Here is a 17,491-nt window from a genome sequence, read left to right as displayed (position 1 = left end):
CTTTTCATCCTTCTAAGGTGGGTAAAATGAGAACCCAGATCGTTTGGGGTGATATGCTGACTCTTTATACCGCTTAGAGAGGGATGTAAAGCACTGTGAAGTGAAATGTAAGTCTAAGGGCTATTGCTATCTCCCACCAGAGCAGATCTGGAGGGAAGGCTGGAGTGAGTGGGAATGAGTGACCCAAAGTCAGTCAGTGACTTCCTGCTACTGAACACGACTTCCGAGAATCAGTTAACAGGAATAAAGACAAGGCAATTCAACCCATCCCTCTTCCTTAACTTCCCTTAATATTTATCTGTAGATAAACAGTTGAATAAAGGAATACACCAAGGAGGGAGGTAGAGGGAAAGAAGAGGGAGGAGTAAGGAAGGAGTAAGAGGAATGTAAGGAGGGTGTGCTGGGAGTAAGGGGAGAAGGAAGGTTTGAGGGGAAAGGGAAGTAGGAGGGGAGTGTTAGAGGGAGGAAAGGAAAGTTGGAGGGGGAAGATGGGGTGTATGGAGGATGGAAGTGTCAGGTGGGGTTGTGAATGATGAGTTGTGTTTTTTTTTTTTTGTTTTATTTCTGTTCTTATAGCAAATATCCAGTATATAAGTGACTGTAAAATGGAATGTGAAAATGAATAAAATATATTTGAAAAAAAAAATTTATCTGTAGACAGATTGAATCCAGAAACATCCATTTTTAAAATCCCTATGCTTAGTTGTTTGTGTGTTTGTGTGTGTATTAGTATTTTGTTTGTTTTTATATAGTTTTAATTGCTGTGACTGGCCCTGAGTCACGCATTTGAGGTTTGCAGTTATATCATTGGAATTTAAAAAAATATAGTCTTTTAGAAATCAAATTCCTACATACCCAAATAAAATGACCTTGTTAGGCATGATGAATTGCCTGTTTATCTAGTTACTGAACTAAAATTTGAATATTAAGTTGAGAGTGTGGTGCATCACAATTTTACTAGGAAGATAGATTATACACACATACACATGTCTATGTACACATACACACAAACATATACATACACATATATACACAGAATTTTAGAATTAAATTAAGAATTTTAAAAATTTAAATTATGCATCATTAAAGATTATATATATAGTATATAAAAATAGCAGTGCAATCTTGTGATTATGTATAAATTTAGATTTCCGTTGTTATTGGATGTAAAAGTATCTTTAAAAATTAAAAACACAACAAAACACTTGGTAATTCTATAAATTAATATGCACAGAATTTTAGCTGTGGCGTTGCGTGTTTACAATAAATCCTGCTGCCTTTTGATGCTTAACTCTTGTAAACGTGTCTTGAATATAAAGCATTCTTAAATCAATTTTGAACTCAAACCCCCTTTCTCATGAACAAAAGTAATATTGAATCTCTTTAATACATTTAAATTATAGGAATAATGATCGTAATGGTCTGTGATTAGTGTGTGTGTGTGTGTGTGTGCGCATGTGTGTGTAGAGCGGACCTGGGCGCACACAGATACACATAGAGATGTATTTCATTTATTTATTTGACTTGTCAATCGTTTACAAGATAATAGGTATAAGAATAAAGATGAGTATGAATGAAATGGGTACGAATAAATGGGGACAGTAGTACAGAGACAGTAGGCACAAGATATAGATAAATGGATAGATAGATATTTATTTTGAGACCACACATCAGAATTTCATTTTTTTAATGTGTGCCAGTGCGTTCACAGAAAAAAAAGTGACAATAAAGGTTATCTTATAAAGATATAAGATAACTTTTATCTTATAAAGAAAATATAACAGAAAATATAAAATCCAAAGACTTGTCAGCGTTAACCAAGTTTGCCATTTATTTCAGAACTCTTTCAGAACTCTATCAGAGGTGAGGATGATGATGAGGCATCCAAAGCCCCTAAAAACATTCGTTGATTCGAGCCCCATTCCCGATCGCCAGATCTTAGCTGGAGGGAAGGGGAAACCCAAGGCGTCGCCGCCTGGTCACCCACCGCAAAGCCCCCCAGAGCTATCGGGAGGGAGGGAGTTTCCGAAGAGGCTGCGCTCCCAAGCGAGACACCCGAGCGGCTCCCTCGGCCAGGCAAAGCGCCGGGACGCCCTCGGGGATCTCCCACAACCGCCTGACAGCCGGCCAAGTGGGCGGGTCAGGACTTGTCCCTCCGTTCCCGGCCGGGCTGTGCGCGGGGTGGTGCTCTTCTTCCCAGCTCCGGAGGCACCGAGAGTCTGCTGGCTTGGCTGCTCTTTTGGACATTCACCGGAAACGAGGGGAGACTCCGGGCGGCCGAGAAGAGACCCGCCAGCCGGCGAGCAAAAAGCCTCGGCATCTGGGCCAGCTCGCTTGGAGAGAGAGAGGACTTGAGGGCACCGGCGGAGGGAGTGGGGGGTGCTTCTCGGTCTGCGGGCGCCGCCAATTGGGTGTCCCCATAGGAAGGTAAGGAAGCTGGCTGGCTGGCTGGGGAAAGCGGAGGGCGCGCTTTTTATAGGGGTGGAGATTAGCCGGGTCCTCTTGGTGGGAATGGGGAGGAATGGGGGGTGGGTGGAGGGACGAGTAAGGAGACCCGAGAGATTCTGGTCTCCTGGCATGGCGGGCGGGCGCGCGCGCCTTCCCTTATTTTGGTCGGCTGTGTGTGTGGGGGGCCGAGAGGTGGGCAAGCGTAGAGATGGCGTATTCGATGGCGGCAAATGGCCGGGGGCTCGCTAAGGCTAGCGAAACTAGTAAAACATTTGAAAAAAAATAGTTCATTTTTTTATTTTATTTTGCGCGAGAGAAAGCACTTTGTGCAACCCGTGACCGGTTTTGAGAGCTTCGGCGACGGGGGGTGGGGTGGGGAGAAAGAGCTTCTATTGTGGAGCCCCTTCGAAACGGGACGTTGCAATTAATCCCGGCCCTATTTGCTCGTTCGGTGCAACTTTTAATACAAGTTGTATTTGTGGTTGTTGTTCGGCATTGAAAGAATGGTTTTCTCTCTTGCTTTCGACGCAATCGCTTTTTTTTGCACTTTCCGTGCCTCTCTCCCTCTCTCCTAAACGTTATCGCAGTGAGCCACAATGCGCCGGCGATATGTTTTTTTTGCAAAATTGGGCATGGAGTATGTTCTCCCTACACAACAGATTATATATTTGAGTAACCTCACCCTTGTAGTGAACCTCGGGGTGATTAAGTGCATCTGTCATATCCTGTGGTTTAGCCATTTCCTATCCTCCCGACAGAGTTTCACTGAAAGTCCTTTGAAGTGCTACTGTTTGATCACTCACCTCTTTTCCCCCCTGGGAACTGCAGCCAAGTTTAAAATAACAACAGGAACGACAACAACAACAACAAAAACTTAAGCTAACCAAACTTTTGGTTTCAATTCGAAAGATTTAAAAAAAAAACCCAATTCTTTTCTCTCCCTCTCCCCCTCCTTAATGTTGTAAAACGATGTCATGTGGTCTTTTTACGCAACCTTTTGGAATGTCTTTTGAATAAGGGGGGGGTTAGGTGTAAATCTGACAGTCAGGTGATGGGTGTGCTTACTCAGGAGTAAAGTTGGCTGAGTTTTAAGATGTGGCACGAGGACTAGTGACACTGCCCTAGAAAGCAGTAAGGTTCAAATGCAAACATTCCAACCAAGAGATCCACGCTTTGATGTGGAAAATTAAAAGCCCTGCTTGCTGCTGCCCTTAAATGCAGGGAACCTGGGCTATTAGTGCCAGCGTGACTTTAAATGCCTTTAGTTGATGTGCCTTTAAATGCCTTAGTTGTCTGGATCGCAAATTATATCAGCCTTGTGCAATGATGGATGTCTCTGTATAGGATAGATGACATTTCCTGGCATGGTCATATTGGCTAGGAATTTATCTATTTATCTATTTTTAGAGCTGATGTATAAAGGTTGCAATAAGGCCCAAACTGAAGGGTGTCATTTGTGACCTTCCATCGAAAGACATAATCAATGTAATTGTACTTTGCAGTAGTTTGTCAAAAAGCACGGACAGTTTTAATTATGGGTAATATTTTTAGAGGACAATATAGTTTTCATGGGGATAAATATAAATATAGGGCCTACGTGTCTGTTCTTTATCTTTGAGTTATAGGATAGAACATACAGTTATCTTGAAATGCAGCTGCTTTTAACCTTTCTTCAGTGTTCATGTTGAGGCTGGGTATTCACGGGGTTCAGATGTTAACAAGATGAACCTTTTTAGTGCTTGGGATGGAGACATAGTTGTGGATTAGACGGGGGACGGGACCATTCTTGAAAAGACAGTAACAACTTATGATTTACATATTGCTTTCAAGAAAACAATATGTCCACGTTCCAAAAGTCACCCCAAATCAAACAACTGGAACAAGACTTTACTTTTTAAGCAATTCTTAGGGTGCAGCCAAGGATATGGGAGCTATAAATAGCGCAGGTGGATGATTCTGCATGTGTTAATTTTCTGTTTTAGTGCTTTTCTACTTTTCCTTTCTTTGAAGGAGGGAAGCCAAAATGCCATAACTGTTTTTTCTAATCCCTATCCAATGAAGTAGATTAGGGAGAGAAATCGAGGAATTTCGTAACATCACACGGTGAACTTTCTACATCTCTGTGGTCAAAGTCTAGTATTCTGATAACAATTACTATGCATGGCCACATAGAGGTTATTCTAAAACTGTTGGAGATTCTCTGGTCTTCCACTAATTCCCCCCCCCCCCGATACAAATTACCAGCAGTTTGTATTGTATAACTTGAACCGAAGAAAAGAGACTTCTGCACATGGCAGCATTAGCCACAACAGTGTTATAGCAACAGCTTTGGGGGGGATTAACTTCTTTTTTATTATGTAGCAATCCTGTAAAATGCAGTAATATGCAATGGCAAAAGGGAAAACCTGATTTCCTTCCTGCATTTTCTCCCCCTCCATACAACGCTGGTTCTGGCAGGCTCCCAAACAGAATTTTGCTCTGGTCAAGCGATTGCATAAAAATCATAGGGCAGATCTAGAAACGTTGGTATTAAGGAGGCTATCACACTATTACAGATTTCCCTTCAAGAGGCAGAGTGTGGAAAAACATGGTCTGATTGCTCCATACAGGTAGTCCTCGACTTACGGCCGCAACTGAGCCCAACATTTCTGTTGCTAAGTGAGATGTTTGTTAAGTGGGTTTTGCCCCATTTCATGATCTTCCTTACCACAGTTGTTAAGTGAATCACTGCAATTGATAAGTTGGTAGCCTTATTAAAGTGAATCTGGTTTCCCCATTGACTTTGTTTGTCAGAAGGTCGCAAAAGGGGATCACATGATCCCCGGACACTGTGACCATCGTAAGTATGAGTCATTTGCCAAGCATCTGAATTTTGATCATGTGACCATGGGGATGCCTTACGGGCATATCAGAGCTTGCCCGGAGCACCGGATATTGTTCCAGTACGGTGCTCTGGAGGGCTCATCCGCCTGCTCAAGCGCCTTACTGGTCTTTTAAGTCTTTGGCGCTTCTGCGCACAGCGCATACAGCACCTACGCGACACTCCGCTTAGCAGATGGAGCATCATGGAGGCTCACGGAGGCGCTAAGACACATGCGTGTGTGGATGCTGCTGGGCCCGTTCCAACCATACCGTGCTGCAGTGGTCACAATTGTGAAAAATGGTCCTATGTCACTTTTTTCAGTACCATTGTAGCTTTGAATGGTAGCTAAATGAACTGTTGTAAGACGAGGACTACCTGTATTAACAGTGCCCTTAAAACTACTTTTGAGCATGGCTTTAGGGAGCCTGTCCATCAGGGCTGGACATGCTGCAATACTTTGGAAGAATAAAGTGATAGGAGATGCAGAGATTATGAGATCATATCCAGCTACTGTACATGCAGAGCTGCTTCCTTCCTCTTCCTGAATATCCTTGTCTATAAGCCTCTTTTTAACTAGAATTTCCCATGCTTGGGCATAACCCATTCCTATCAGTCTTTGGGGAGGAAGTTCCTGCAGTATTTTTGTTGTTGTTGTTGAATATTCAGCTTCCAGGATCTTCAACATAAAAGGGGTGAAAATTTGAATTTTCTCCAAAAGTTAGGTATCCTATTTATGCTCTCTGCCTCTAAATCAAATGCAGAGTAGGGATTGCAACACAACCCTTGAAAACTTGGTTTGAAATAGAAGTTTCTCTGAAAGCTCTCCCAGGAGCTTTTGTAAGTTAATTCAAAGGCTAAGTATGTAAGACACTTGAATCTCAAAACAGAGAATATTCCCTGTGAGTCAGAGGTGGATCACGGTGCTGGCTTTATCGCAAAACCAGTTCTCATGGCTGAAATACTGTTCTGTGAAATTTAGTTCTCCATAACTTACTTATCAAAGTAAGAATTCCTCAACCAGTTTCCAGTTGAAGAGATAATTTCTGTTGATTAGGACTAAAAGCATGATAAGGTGTCTTCGGTGACTCATAGTCGGTTGGTTTTAGATTCTGGATTTGGAGGGTTGGAGCTGCTAATTCTTGTCCTGGGCACCTCTGAAGAAAATTGGTGGCGCTTTCTGGCATAGACTTAGGGAAGGGAATTTTTTTGATTCTGTCTATTGTTCAGCAACTACTGAAGAGACTAGAGAAAAAAGGGGGAAAAAGGAGAGAAAATATATCGCTACTACAATCCTAATGCCTACATCTATCCTATATTTTCAGTGTTATTGTCACTACTATGACAGTACTGACAATAATTATGTCATTGCTATATTTGCAAATTATGTTTTCTTATGCTAAATCCATACAATAAAGGGCCAAGTTATAAAATGGTGTATATCCTTTTCTTATTTAATACTTGGGAAGCATTATCAATTTATTTGGTTTCAGGTTATTTGAAAGAGGACGATTCAGAATCCAAGTGCAATGTGTATACATAGATGTCACTCCAAAAATGGTTGGTTAAATTCCTTGAAAGCCATAGAACTATATTTTTTTCCAAATAAGGAAACTTGGCACATTCTGCTGTGTTTTAAGCTAGTACAAATGTAGTGCTTACTTTATTGGCAATACATTGGCCTGCTGCCTTTGCATAGAAATGCTGAAAGCTATTTCATCTCTTCTTTTTTTATTTTTATTTGTTTTAAATTCCAAGTTCAAAGACATTAGTGAAGAACGATTTAGTTCCAGGATGTGTTGCAAATTTAGTGGCTAAAAGTTGCAAATAATATATTATAGGTGTGTAGGTTTGCTGCTCTGTATGGCTTGTACAATTTTTAGAAACATGCTTTGCTCATTTTAGGCTATAATCCTTTTACCTATTTTAAGCAATAAAAACTCTCAAGAACAAGCTTTTCATAATAGGAGGAATTAAGGCTGTGTCATACTGATTCTGGAAATTTTAAATTTTGAATGATTAATATTACTGATATTATTTGACAAGTGGCAAGTTCTGTACAGTCTAAGGTTTGAGCAGATATAACAAAGATGTGGGAGCTTAGGACAATTTAAAATGTAGGAGGAACAGGCTGAACTCAATGATGGACATTAATTTATGATTGGTTAATTTCTAACCTCTCTTTTCTCAGAAAAAGAGCAAGGATGATTTGCTGGAATCCTTCATTAAACAATCAGTGTTGGAATTATTAGTATTTAAAAGTGACATTGAGTTTTACACATATCTTGAAGCCATTTTTAAAAGCATCAGTCTAGTTGTTTTCAAACATGTTGGAATCAATACATCCATTAAAAAAATGACAGCATGTGGTAGATCTTTATTTATGTACATACATTTGTATGCTGCCTGTTATGATTCCAGTTTATTAAACTAAAAACAATCACACAATACTGATAAAAGCAAGAAACAATTATTGTTCATAGGAGAATGATTTTTATCAGCCTCAGTATAAGCCCTGTGTTTTTTTGGAACGACTGTTTTAATAGAACAAAAGGAAAGTATTAAAAAAAGGTGATTGGGAAGAAATGCTCCTTTGGTTAGGAATTAAGATCAATGTATGGGGGGATTCTTGAATTCATGCTTCAGGTTCATATATCTTCAGGTTAGAAGCCCAGCTTTGCAAACAAGTGTTCAATATTTTTGGGTTTATGACCTTATGTTTTTAAGTAACTAGTTGATAACCCGGTGTTGTCCAGGTATTTATTTATAAGGGGAAAATGTCTGGACCAAACGTAGTTTCTAATGTTGGATTTTTCCCCCTTACCAGAGGGAGGCCCCTTGTGGAGTACTGTGAAGCCATTATCATGACAACTCTACTACACTGTACAGTAGAAGCCATTTGAAGGCACAACAGGCTGTATCTTAACACCCGGGGGGGGGGGGGTATTAGGGTGTCTTATCCCCACAGTATTTGTTTCCAGAGAGTAAATCATCTGTGTACCAAGTTTGGTTGAAATTGCTAGAGGCATTCCATTTATATTTATATTTATATTATTTATATTTATTTAATTTATATTTATATTATTTATATTTATATTTATATTTATATTTATATTTATATTTATATTTATATTATTTATATTTATATTTATATTTATATTTATATTTATATTTATATTTATATTTATATTTATATTTATATTTATATTTATATTTATATTTATATTTATATTTATATTTATATTTATAATTTATATTTATATTTATATTTATAATTTATATTTATAATTTATATTTATATTTATATTATTTACATTTACATTTATATTATTTATATTTATTAATTAATTAAAGTCCTCAAAATTAGCTAGCTAACAGTCCTTGTTAAAAAATATTTTTATTAAAGTTTTTTTTTACAAAGTTAAAAGATAAACCCTAAGTGAGAAAAAAAAAGCTTTAAAAAAGTGGCGAAAATGATAAAGGACATAGAGAAAGAAAGAAAATAAGACATTCTCAATGTTCTTTATAGCTCTTTAGAGACATACTTGAAAACAATTCTACCTTCAAAGTTACAAAACATGGTTCCTTTCTGCCCATATCCCACCCATATTAATTGATAAATGCAGTTAACAATATTTTTATTTTTATCCATTTTCAGCAAAAAATCTGTAAAGGATTTCCAGTCTTTTATAAAAAGTATTGTTCCCTACTAATCAAACAAATCGATTTGGCCATTTGTAAAAATCCTTTGTAATGAGCAAACTTTAAGCTATTTGTAGCTCGTGCATAGTGAAGTTAAAGTGAAGAGAAAACCAGTTCCCTTGGTATTAGCTTTTCTAAATAGTTTATCTAATGACATTTCTTGCTTTCAAAAGGATTCAATGTAATCCAGGCCCATCCATGGAAATCAGTCAATAAAAATACTCTTTATCTTTTTGCTTTCTTTTTGTTTTATGAAAGGAAAAGCAGAGCAAAGTTTTTATAAAGCTCTTAATTTATAGGGAACAAAGAACTACCCGAAGGCAGTTAAAGGTATAACCACCCACAAACCAGTTATCTCTTTGTCTGGAAATGCTAAGTTTCTAAACTCTCTGGAGCCAGGACTTAAACTGTAGTTTTTCTACAGGAGGAAGAAAAGAAACCCCATAGATGTCTTTCGCACACCTGACAGTCGTGTGGAAAAGGCTATTTCTTTTTCCTAAGTTGTCTTAACACTCACTTTGGAACAAGCAAAGACTGTTGCTAATGATGAGCAAAAAGGCAAGCTGCCAAATAACAGGAACTCAGCGAGTATCTATTTAACTATATTGAACTGAACACACTGTTATCAAAGAGGTAGATATCCAAAGCACAAACCACAATAGACAGAAATACAAAAACACAACAAAGTGTCTCTTGGATTTTGTTCTCCTTGGTGTTGAAGATGACACTTTCGAAGCTATAAAAATAATTGCCAGCCAGTGAAGAACTCCCTTTCCAACCTCAACAAATCTATAGAACATAAGTCACTTCTTTCTTCTTGTTGGGTTTTTCTTTCTTTTGGTAAACTCTCAGGGCACATTAACTTATTTAGATCATCAAAACCTAAGTTCAGTCTATCCCTCAGAGCCATTTCTAAAGCAACTTTCACCTTATGAAAACAAAGTGCTTCCTATTCATAAGGTGAGCGTTACTTTAGCATTGTCCCTATTTGATGGATAATGACCAAATGATTCCTTCATATGCACATCATGTGTTACTAATATGTTTGCACACAACAAAGCCAATCCTCCTAACCTTCCCCATGGCTATCCTACAATAGTAGCAGGAGCTCCTAATGGTGTTTCTGTAAATGATATGACCAGGGGGTTGAGGAATTATGTCTCTTGTTCCCTTGAAGCAGCAGTTTATATCTAATGAAACTTAAACATTCAGTTCTCAGGAAAGGATGAGAGAAATTCTTGGCTTGCAAAGGTAAAGCAGAACTTTTTGTTTGATTTTGCTTGAAAATACTTTTCTTCCTTGGTTACATAGTTTAGAATCACAAGGTTAATTTTGTGTAGCATTTACAGGGGATATGTAATATTCAATATATATGTAGATGATCTGCATATATATTATACATTCTATCTATCTATCTATCCATCCATCCATCCATCCATCCATCATCTATCTATCTATACCTACCTACCCACCTACCTATCTACCTACCTACTTACCTACCTACCTAAGCATTTACATATTCTCGATCTTGAAAAGATTTGCCAATGGATGATAATGTACTTATAATATTTTAGGACAAAGCCTTTTGTAGATTGTTACTACTAGTGCAGTGTTGTTGCCATATTGAAAAAGCCCCTAGCAGTTTCATTTCAAATATGTTGGCTTATAAATTGTATGACCCCCCTCCAGGATGCTCGTTGATTTAGGTAAATTATGTTTTAAATCATTTACTATATGTCTTTGCTTATAATTGTTTTTTACACTTATGACCGTTGCAGCATCCCTGTGGTTATGGGATCAAAATTCAGGTGCTTGCTTGGCAACTTGTTCATATTTATGATGGTTGCAATGTTCTGGGGTCATGTAATCACCTTTTGTGACCTTCTGACAAGTAAAGTCAATGGGGAAGCCAGATCCACTTAACAACCATATTACTAACACCTGCAATGATTCACTTAACAACTGTGCCCAAAAAGGTCGTAAAATGGGGCAAAACTCACTTAACAAATGACTCACTTATTAAGACAAATTTTGGGCTCAATTGTGTTCGTAAGTCAAGGACTACCTGTAAAAGAAGGCTGGAGGATTCCAGTCCATGATTTTGTACTCTGCTCCCTTATTTTTGGCAGTCACTAAGAGAAATACTCTGAATTTAGGCAGTGTAAAGAACTCTGAAGAACTCTTGAGGAGATGGGAGGATCATCAAAAATGGAGGATGATCATGTTTTAATGGATCTTGTGTACCCAATCAGGAAGGATCCAAAGAAGACCTAAGACTGTCATTGTTTTGCTAGTTGTGCAAGATTGACAACTAAGCATAATTAAATCCTTAAATTAACTGTGGGGAGGAGTTAGTAATACATAACTAACTGTAAACACTTAGATACAGTATATATTAGGCACACACTAATATAGTAGCAGTAGTGCTAATTTACATGAAACAGGATTAATCATTGGAGGGTAGAAGGGAGTAAATCATAAAGTAATTCCTTTACTGCATGCCAAGCTTCTTCAAAATAAAATACAGGAGGAGACAGTGGGAATATTATCTGCTTCTCTATTTAAGTTAAATGTGGTTTAATGATTAATCTTTAGATCTGAAAGAGAAACTATGACTTTACTATCTCTTTAATTATGCCACAAATAAAGACAAATTTTGTTTACAAAAATCTCTCTTGCATGCTGGAATTTTTCTGTTTGGATCCTGAGAACCTACTCGCCAACCCCCACAAATTATATTGGCTTAAATATTCATATGGCAAAATGAGCCAAGTGTATGAATAAGTGCAACACAGTGTGTTCCACAGCCTTGCTACTTTTCATTTTGTGAATGAACATAGAATCACCTCCCTCCTCTCTCGCCCCCTTTTTTGGTAGAGCAGTTAGTTCTGCATTAATATGTTAGATAAGGCCAAACAAAGGTGCGTAGAACTTCATTTGGTTATTTGTTCCTGCCTCTTTCCTCTAGCGCAAGTCTAGGTGGTTTCCCAAAAATGCTGTTGAAGGATTTCATAGGATATGCTTGCAAGTGAATTGGATGGGCACAGGCAACAAAGAATCAAATTGAATTTATCAGAACAGTTGTATCAATGTGCTTTGCTACTTGAACAAGCCGAGCCGAGGTGGCGCAGTGGTTAGAGTGCTGTACTGCAGCCACTTCAGCTGACTGTTATCTGCAGTTCGGCGGTTCAAATCTCACCGGCTCAGGGTTGACTCAGCCTTCCATCCTTCCGAGGTGGGTAAAATGAGGACCCAGACTGTGGGGGCAATATGCTGACTCTGTAAACCGCTTAGGAAGGGCTGAAAGCCCTATGAAGCGGTATATAATTCTAACTGCTATTGCTATTTGTAGATCCAGCCCCATGTGCATTGCTTTCTAACATCATACATAACCTTTATTAAGACAGTAGCAGCGCAAGGGATATACTATTTATGTATTTGTTTATGAGTAAATAGCACTTATATTGCATATTTATAAAAAATTCCAAGGCAATGTAAAGCAATCATCAACAAACCTTAATAAAAAAGCCATGGAAGGGAGAAAACCAAACACCCAGAGAGGTATACCTCAAGTATACCATGCATTTTGTAGAAACTACAAATAATTTATAAATACCTGGCAGAACAGTAGGCTTTAGGCGGGATTTTAAAAAATCAATAAAGTTGGCTTGGTGCATTTCTTCTGGTTACCAATTCTATATTCAGAATTCCCTGTTACCATCACATATAGTTTCTATAATGTTTTTTTTTTAATCCTCCAGAATTAAGAATGCAGGTATGTGGTTATCATGACTGAGCCAGGTATGCCATTTAGTTCTCCAAACCTTTGCATTATTTATTTTAACCATCCTGGCTGGTGAGAATTTTTTGTTTAAGTTCATTTGGCATAGTGTTCTTTTTGGTTCCGCTTGAGAACAGCACTCAGCTCTGTCCACAACTGTACAGAAATACATTTAGAAAATGATCTAAGGTACTTTATTATTTATATTAATGTAATGCTTGTTGTGAAAGGGTTTTTAAGATCTTATTTTGAGGAAGGATCACATTTATTCAGTGATCCAATCCCAAATTATGTTAGAATTATTATGTTTTTAAAAATTAGCAGCTGATTTTGTAATTTATGATTTTAATGAATAATGTTATTTCCTATTGGTGAACAACACAACACAATCCAGTTTAAGTATAAAACCAAACTAAACTCTGACACGATATTCAGAGAGAGAGGGAGAGAGGGAGAGAGAGAGACTGAATATATCATTGCTCCCTTTTTCTGCAACTACAATTAAGCCATGAATGAAGGGGTGAGGGGGAGTATTTTTGCCAGTTACACTTAATACTCCAAATCAAGTATTTATTCTTTAGCAAAGATTTGCAGGCAGGGTGCTCAGTCTGGAAAGATGATGCTGTGCCAGATTATTCAGGGACTTAGATTGTGTATATTTCTTCAAGTGATTCAACAAAGATTCATGGCATTGCCGAGATTCCAAAGCTCCGAGGCAAGCTGACAGTTGTAAATATCCTTTCCCTTTGACAGCATATGTCACTGTAAGGGAATTGGTCTCTCTTTCGATATGTGCAAGCACATATACAGGCACCTTTTCCGGTAGTGCTGAAGGATCTGAACATAGGAGGAAATGTGCTTTATGTTCTAGTTGCTGCTCCCCTACAAAAAAAATAGTTGGGGGACTTTGGACTGAAGGCATGCAATGTGAGTGCCACAGCTTTTTGTGTCAATAAGAACTTATTTGCATTATGGTATAAAGGAAAGTTAGGAATTCAGTGACTCGTGATGTCAGAAATCTAATTATTATTATTTTTTTGCTACCTTTTCCCTACAGATTTTTTGGTGGTATATATTGTCATTATGAGATGATGTCTCTCGGTGCTTCATTTGTGCAAATTAAATTCGATGATCTGCAGTTTTTTGAAAACTGTGGTGGCGGAAGTTTTGGGAGTGTATATCGAGCCCAATGGGTATCTCAGGACAAGGAGGTGGCTGTGAAGAAGCTGCTAAAAATAGAAAAAGAGGTAAGGCCCTGAGCATTATTACATTTATGCTTTGAACTGGAAGTTATAGTCCCAGCTCTTTGTTTTCAGTGTTTCTGAGTTCTAGGATATGTTTTCTCCTTCAATTCTCAAGAATATAATGCTGGGAAACCCTGCTATTAACAATAACCAGAAAACCATTTTACAGTTGGACACAATACCATGGACATAATAAATTAATTAAACCTAATTAATTAATTAATTAATTAACCAATTTTGTTGTATACATGATGTACAATGACAATAAAAACTATACTATACTATAAACCTCAAATAAAGTTAACATAGTGGAAATGTATTAAACTATAAATATAGAAAACAATATGTTAAAAGAGTAGACTAATCAAATCATTTTCACTTCCTGATTTTTAAGCAGGTGTGCCTTGTAAATAAGATGCTCTATCTTTTGGTAAAATAGGTGCTGCTCCAGGATTAGATTTTGGTATTCGGATAACAAGTTACTTATCATGTTGGTTTTTCTGGGAATCACATGCTTTTTATTGGGACAGGGTTTCAGGCTTGGTGTGTACCTTCGTATTCCAGTCAGACTTGTATTTTTGGAAATGTGTTGTAATACTAATAGGCATTCTCAATAAGAATCTGTCATTCCATTCTAAAGCAAGGCAGTGCTGTTAACAATCCTGAATTTGACTGTCCTGAAAGAGGAGGAAATTGAAGTAGTGAATATTTCTTGACTTGGATGGGGCGGTGATGGAGCTCTGTGCATGTGTGTGGAAAGGAGTATCAAATTTCCAGTGACGTGTGGTGAGGTTTATGGCTGGTGAGGCAAGTGGGCAAAAGCCGCCCTATGTCGGACACAGCGGCAGGGCGTTTGGATACCCTGGCGCTGTGTCCGCCATAGAGTGGGATGCGTCCCGCTCTATGGCGGACACGGCACCGGGGCTTTAAAGCCCAGCCGCCGTGTCCGCCATCCTGTTCTATGGCGGACATGGCGCAGGGGCTTTAAAGCCCTGCCGCTGTGTCCGCCATAGAGCGGGATGGCTGACACGGCGGCAGGGCTTTAAAGTTCCGGCGCTGTGTCCGCCATAGAGGAAAAACTTCCTTAGACCAATGGAAGATTTTAAAAGCAGAGAGGACCTATGGAAAGCTTCAAAGAATCAATGCTGGATGGAACCAAAGCCGACCTGCTGCCCCAGCGCTAGAGGCAAAAGCCCTGGCCTGCTGCTATGTCCAAAAGCCCTGCCGGCCGCTATGTCCCACATAAAAAATAAAGTGCCAGCCCGCGCGCCAGCAGAGGCGGGTAAAACACACACACACACACACACACACACACACACACACACACACACACACACAAATTACTTACAATAATACAATTACTTACAAATTACATTAACTTTGAATTCCTCCGCCCTCCCTCCGACCCACATACCTTTTCCAGCTGTGTCACAGAGGATTTCAACTCTGCTCTTGTCTGCCATGATGAAAATGTAAAAATGTAAAAAAAAAAAAGGCAAGAGCTGCTGAGGTCAGGCTGGGTTAGCTGCTGCCAGAGTCTCCAATGGATGACTCTGCTTAACTGTTTAAAAAAAGCCTCTAAAAAAGTGCCCTCTACAGGAGGAGGCGAGAGAACCACATGCCTCATCTACATAAGGAATTTTTCAGCTTTTAACCCTTGCTTAACTCTGCTCAAATGATCATAAAGATAGACTATATGAGGCACGTGGTTCTCTCGCCTCCTCCTGTAGAGAGCACTTTTTAAGAGGCTTTTTTAAACAGTTAAGCACTAAGCAGAGTCATCCACTGTGACTCTGGCAGCAACTACCTCAGTCTTTCCTTCTATTTTTTTTTTTCTTTTTATGATGACAGTGGTGAGGCCTGCCTCCCCTGCCTCCCCTGACTGCACGTCACTGCAAATTTCCTCCTTAGCAGTAATATATGTATGGCTAGTTCTTGATGTAGAGGCAATACTTTCACACTATGAATAAAGTGGCTTTAGTAGGAAGAATATGAACATACAATAGCAATAGCAATATCACGTAGACTTATATACCGCTTTACAGTGGTTTTATAGCCTTCTCTGAGTGGTTTACAGAGTCAGCATATTGCCCCTAACAATCTATGTCCTAATTTTGCCCACCTTGGAAGAATGAAAGGCTAGGTCAACCAACAATATTTTTAACATTGCGATCTTTCTATATTTATTTCATGGAAGAGAAACAGTACCGTAGTAGTAGTAATAGTAGTATCGGTAGTACAGTGGTGGGATTAAAATTTTTTAACTACCGGTTCTGTGGGCGTGACTTGGTGGGTTTGGTGTGGCTTGATGGGCGTGGCATGGAAAGGTTACTGCAAAATCCCCATTCCCTCCCGATCACCTGGGACTCGGGAAGCAGAGGATAGATGTGGGCGGGCCCAGTCAGAGGTGGTATTTACCGGTTCTCCGAACTACTCACAATTTCCACTACTGGTTCTCCAGAACTGGACAGAACTTGCTGAATACCACCTCTGCAGTAGTAGAAATAGTAGTCAGAAAAGACAGTATTAAATCCACATTTCCAATGATTAGCCAGAGTAGTAGGCTCCAATTGGATATGAATTAACCAGAGAGTAAATAAAATTGATTCGTTCAAAGAGAGTAAACCTTTTATTTAGTTCCTAGTTACAACAGCACTGGAAAAAGTTACTTAGGGCTGTTTTTGCATCGTTTTTCACAATTGTTGCAGCTTACCAATGGTAATGTGATTATCTTGCTTAGCAACATAAATTTTGGGCTTGATTGTGTTTGTAAATTGAACACTGCCTGTTGCAAACCAAATTACAACATTCTTATGAAATGTTCTCATTAAATCAACATTCCCTTGGTTGTCTTGGAGAATTTAAAGAAAAAATAAGAAAGTGGTAAACATAGAAAATAAGATAAAATACAACACAATCAAATTTTAAGTAGTCTTAAAATGTTTTGCAAGATGTATAACAGCCAGTGCAAGACTCATCTTCTTTATTTCTTCTTTATTTATAATTTATTTTTTTATTGAAAAAATTGGTATGTTTGAAACTGAGAACTGAACAAGTATTTGAAATGCAAACTCTATGCTGAAGAAAATTCTTTAAATTTTATATTAGCAATCTATTTCAGTATTTATGAAACAGTTGTATAATAGTATAAATAGTTATAAATAGTATACATAGTTACTATAGTAATCATCATAATTATTATTATGATTATTTGTATTTTTCAGGATCAAAGGACTACTTTGCTTGATATTTTGTTTTTATTATTTATTCATTGTTAATTTTTCTCCTGACTTTCTATCTATATGGCATTCAAAGCAGCTTAAATAATTAAAAATGCAAATTCTAAAAATTAGTTGGGGCAACTAAATGGAGCTGAACATTTACTGGCCAGATGCCCTGCCTGATACCTATGTGGTGTTCATGGCAGGTATTTTCTTTTTGTGCCCAGAGAGAGAA

At 38.3% G+C, this 17,491-nt stretch overlaps 1 protein-coding gene across 1 annotated transcript in view; it reads left to right on the top strand.

The window, feature by feature from the left end:
- Positions 1-2,174: 2,174 nt before the first annotated feature.
- Positions 2,175-17,491, top strand: part of MAP3K20 (mitogen-activated protein kinase kinase kinase 20) — a 116,965-nt gene continuing 101,648 nt past the window's right edge. Inside the window, exons 1-2 of the mRNA XM_087709009.1 lie at positions 2,175-2,427; positions 13,849-14,038. Coding sequence (XP_087565135.1) covers positions 13,880-14,038 — 159 coding nt within the window. The 5' untranslated portion in view covers positions 2,175-2,427; positions 13,849-13,879. The remainder of the gene's footprint in view (positions 2,428-13,848; positions 14,039-17,491) is intronic.

Source organism: Thamnophis sirtalis, unplaced genomic scaffold (genome assembly GCF_051295495.1).
Source record: "Thamnophis sirtalis isolate CommonGarterSnake01/CBP01778 unplaced genomic scaffold, rThaSir2_p1.2 scaffold_1, whole genome shotgun sequence".
NCBI classification, from domain to species: Eukaryota; Metazoa; Chordata; class Lepidosauria; order Squamata; family Natricidae; genus Thamnophis; species Thamnophis sirtalis.
The sequence above is the reverse complement of the archived record's forward strand: the minus strand, read 5'-3'. Positions and strand labels throughout refer to the sequence as shown.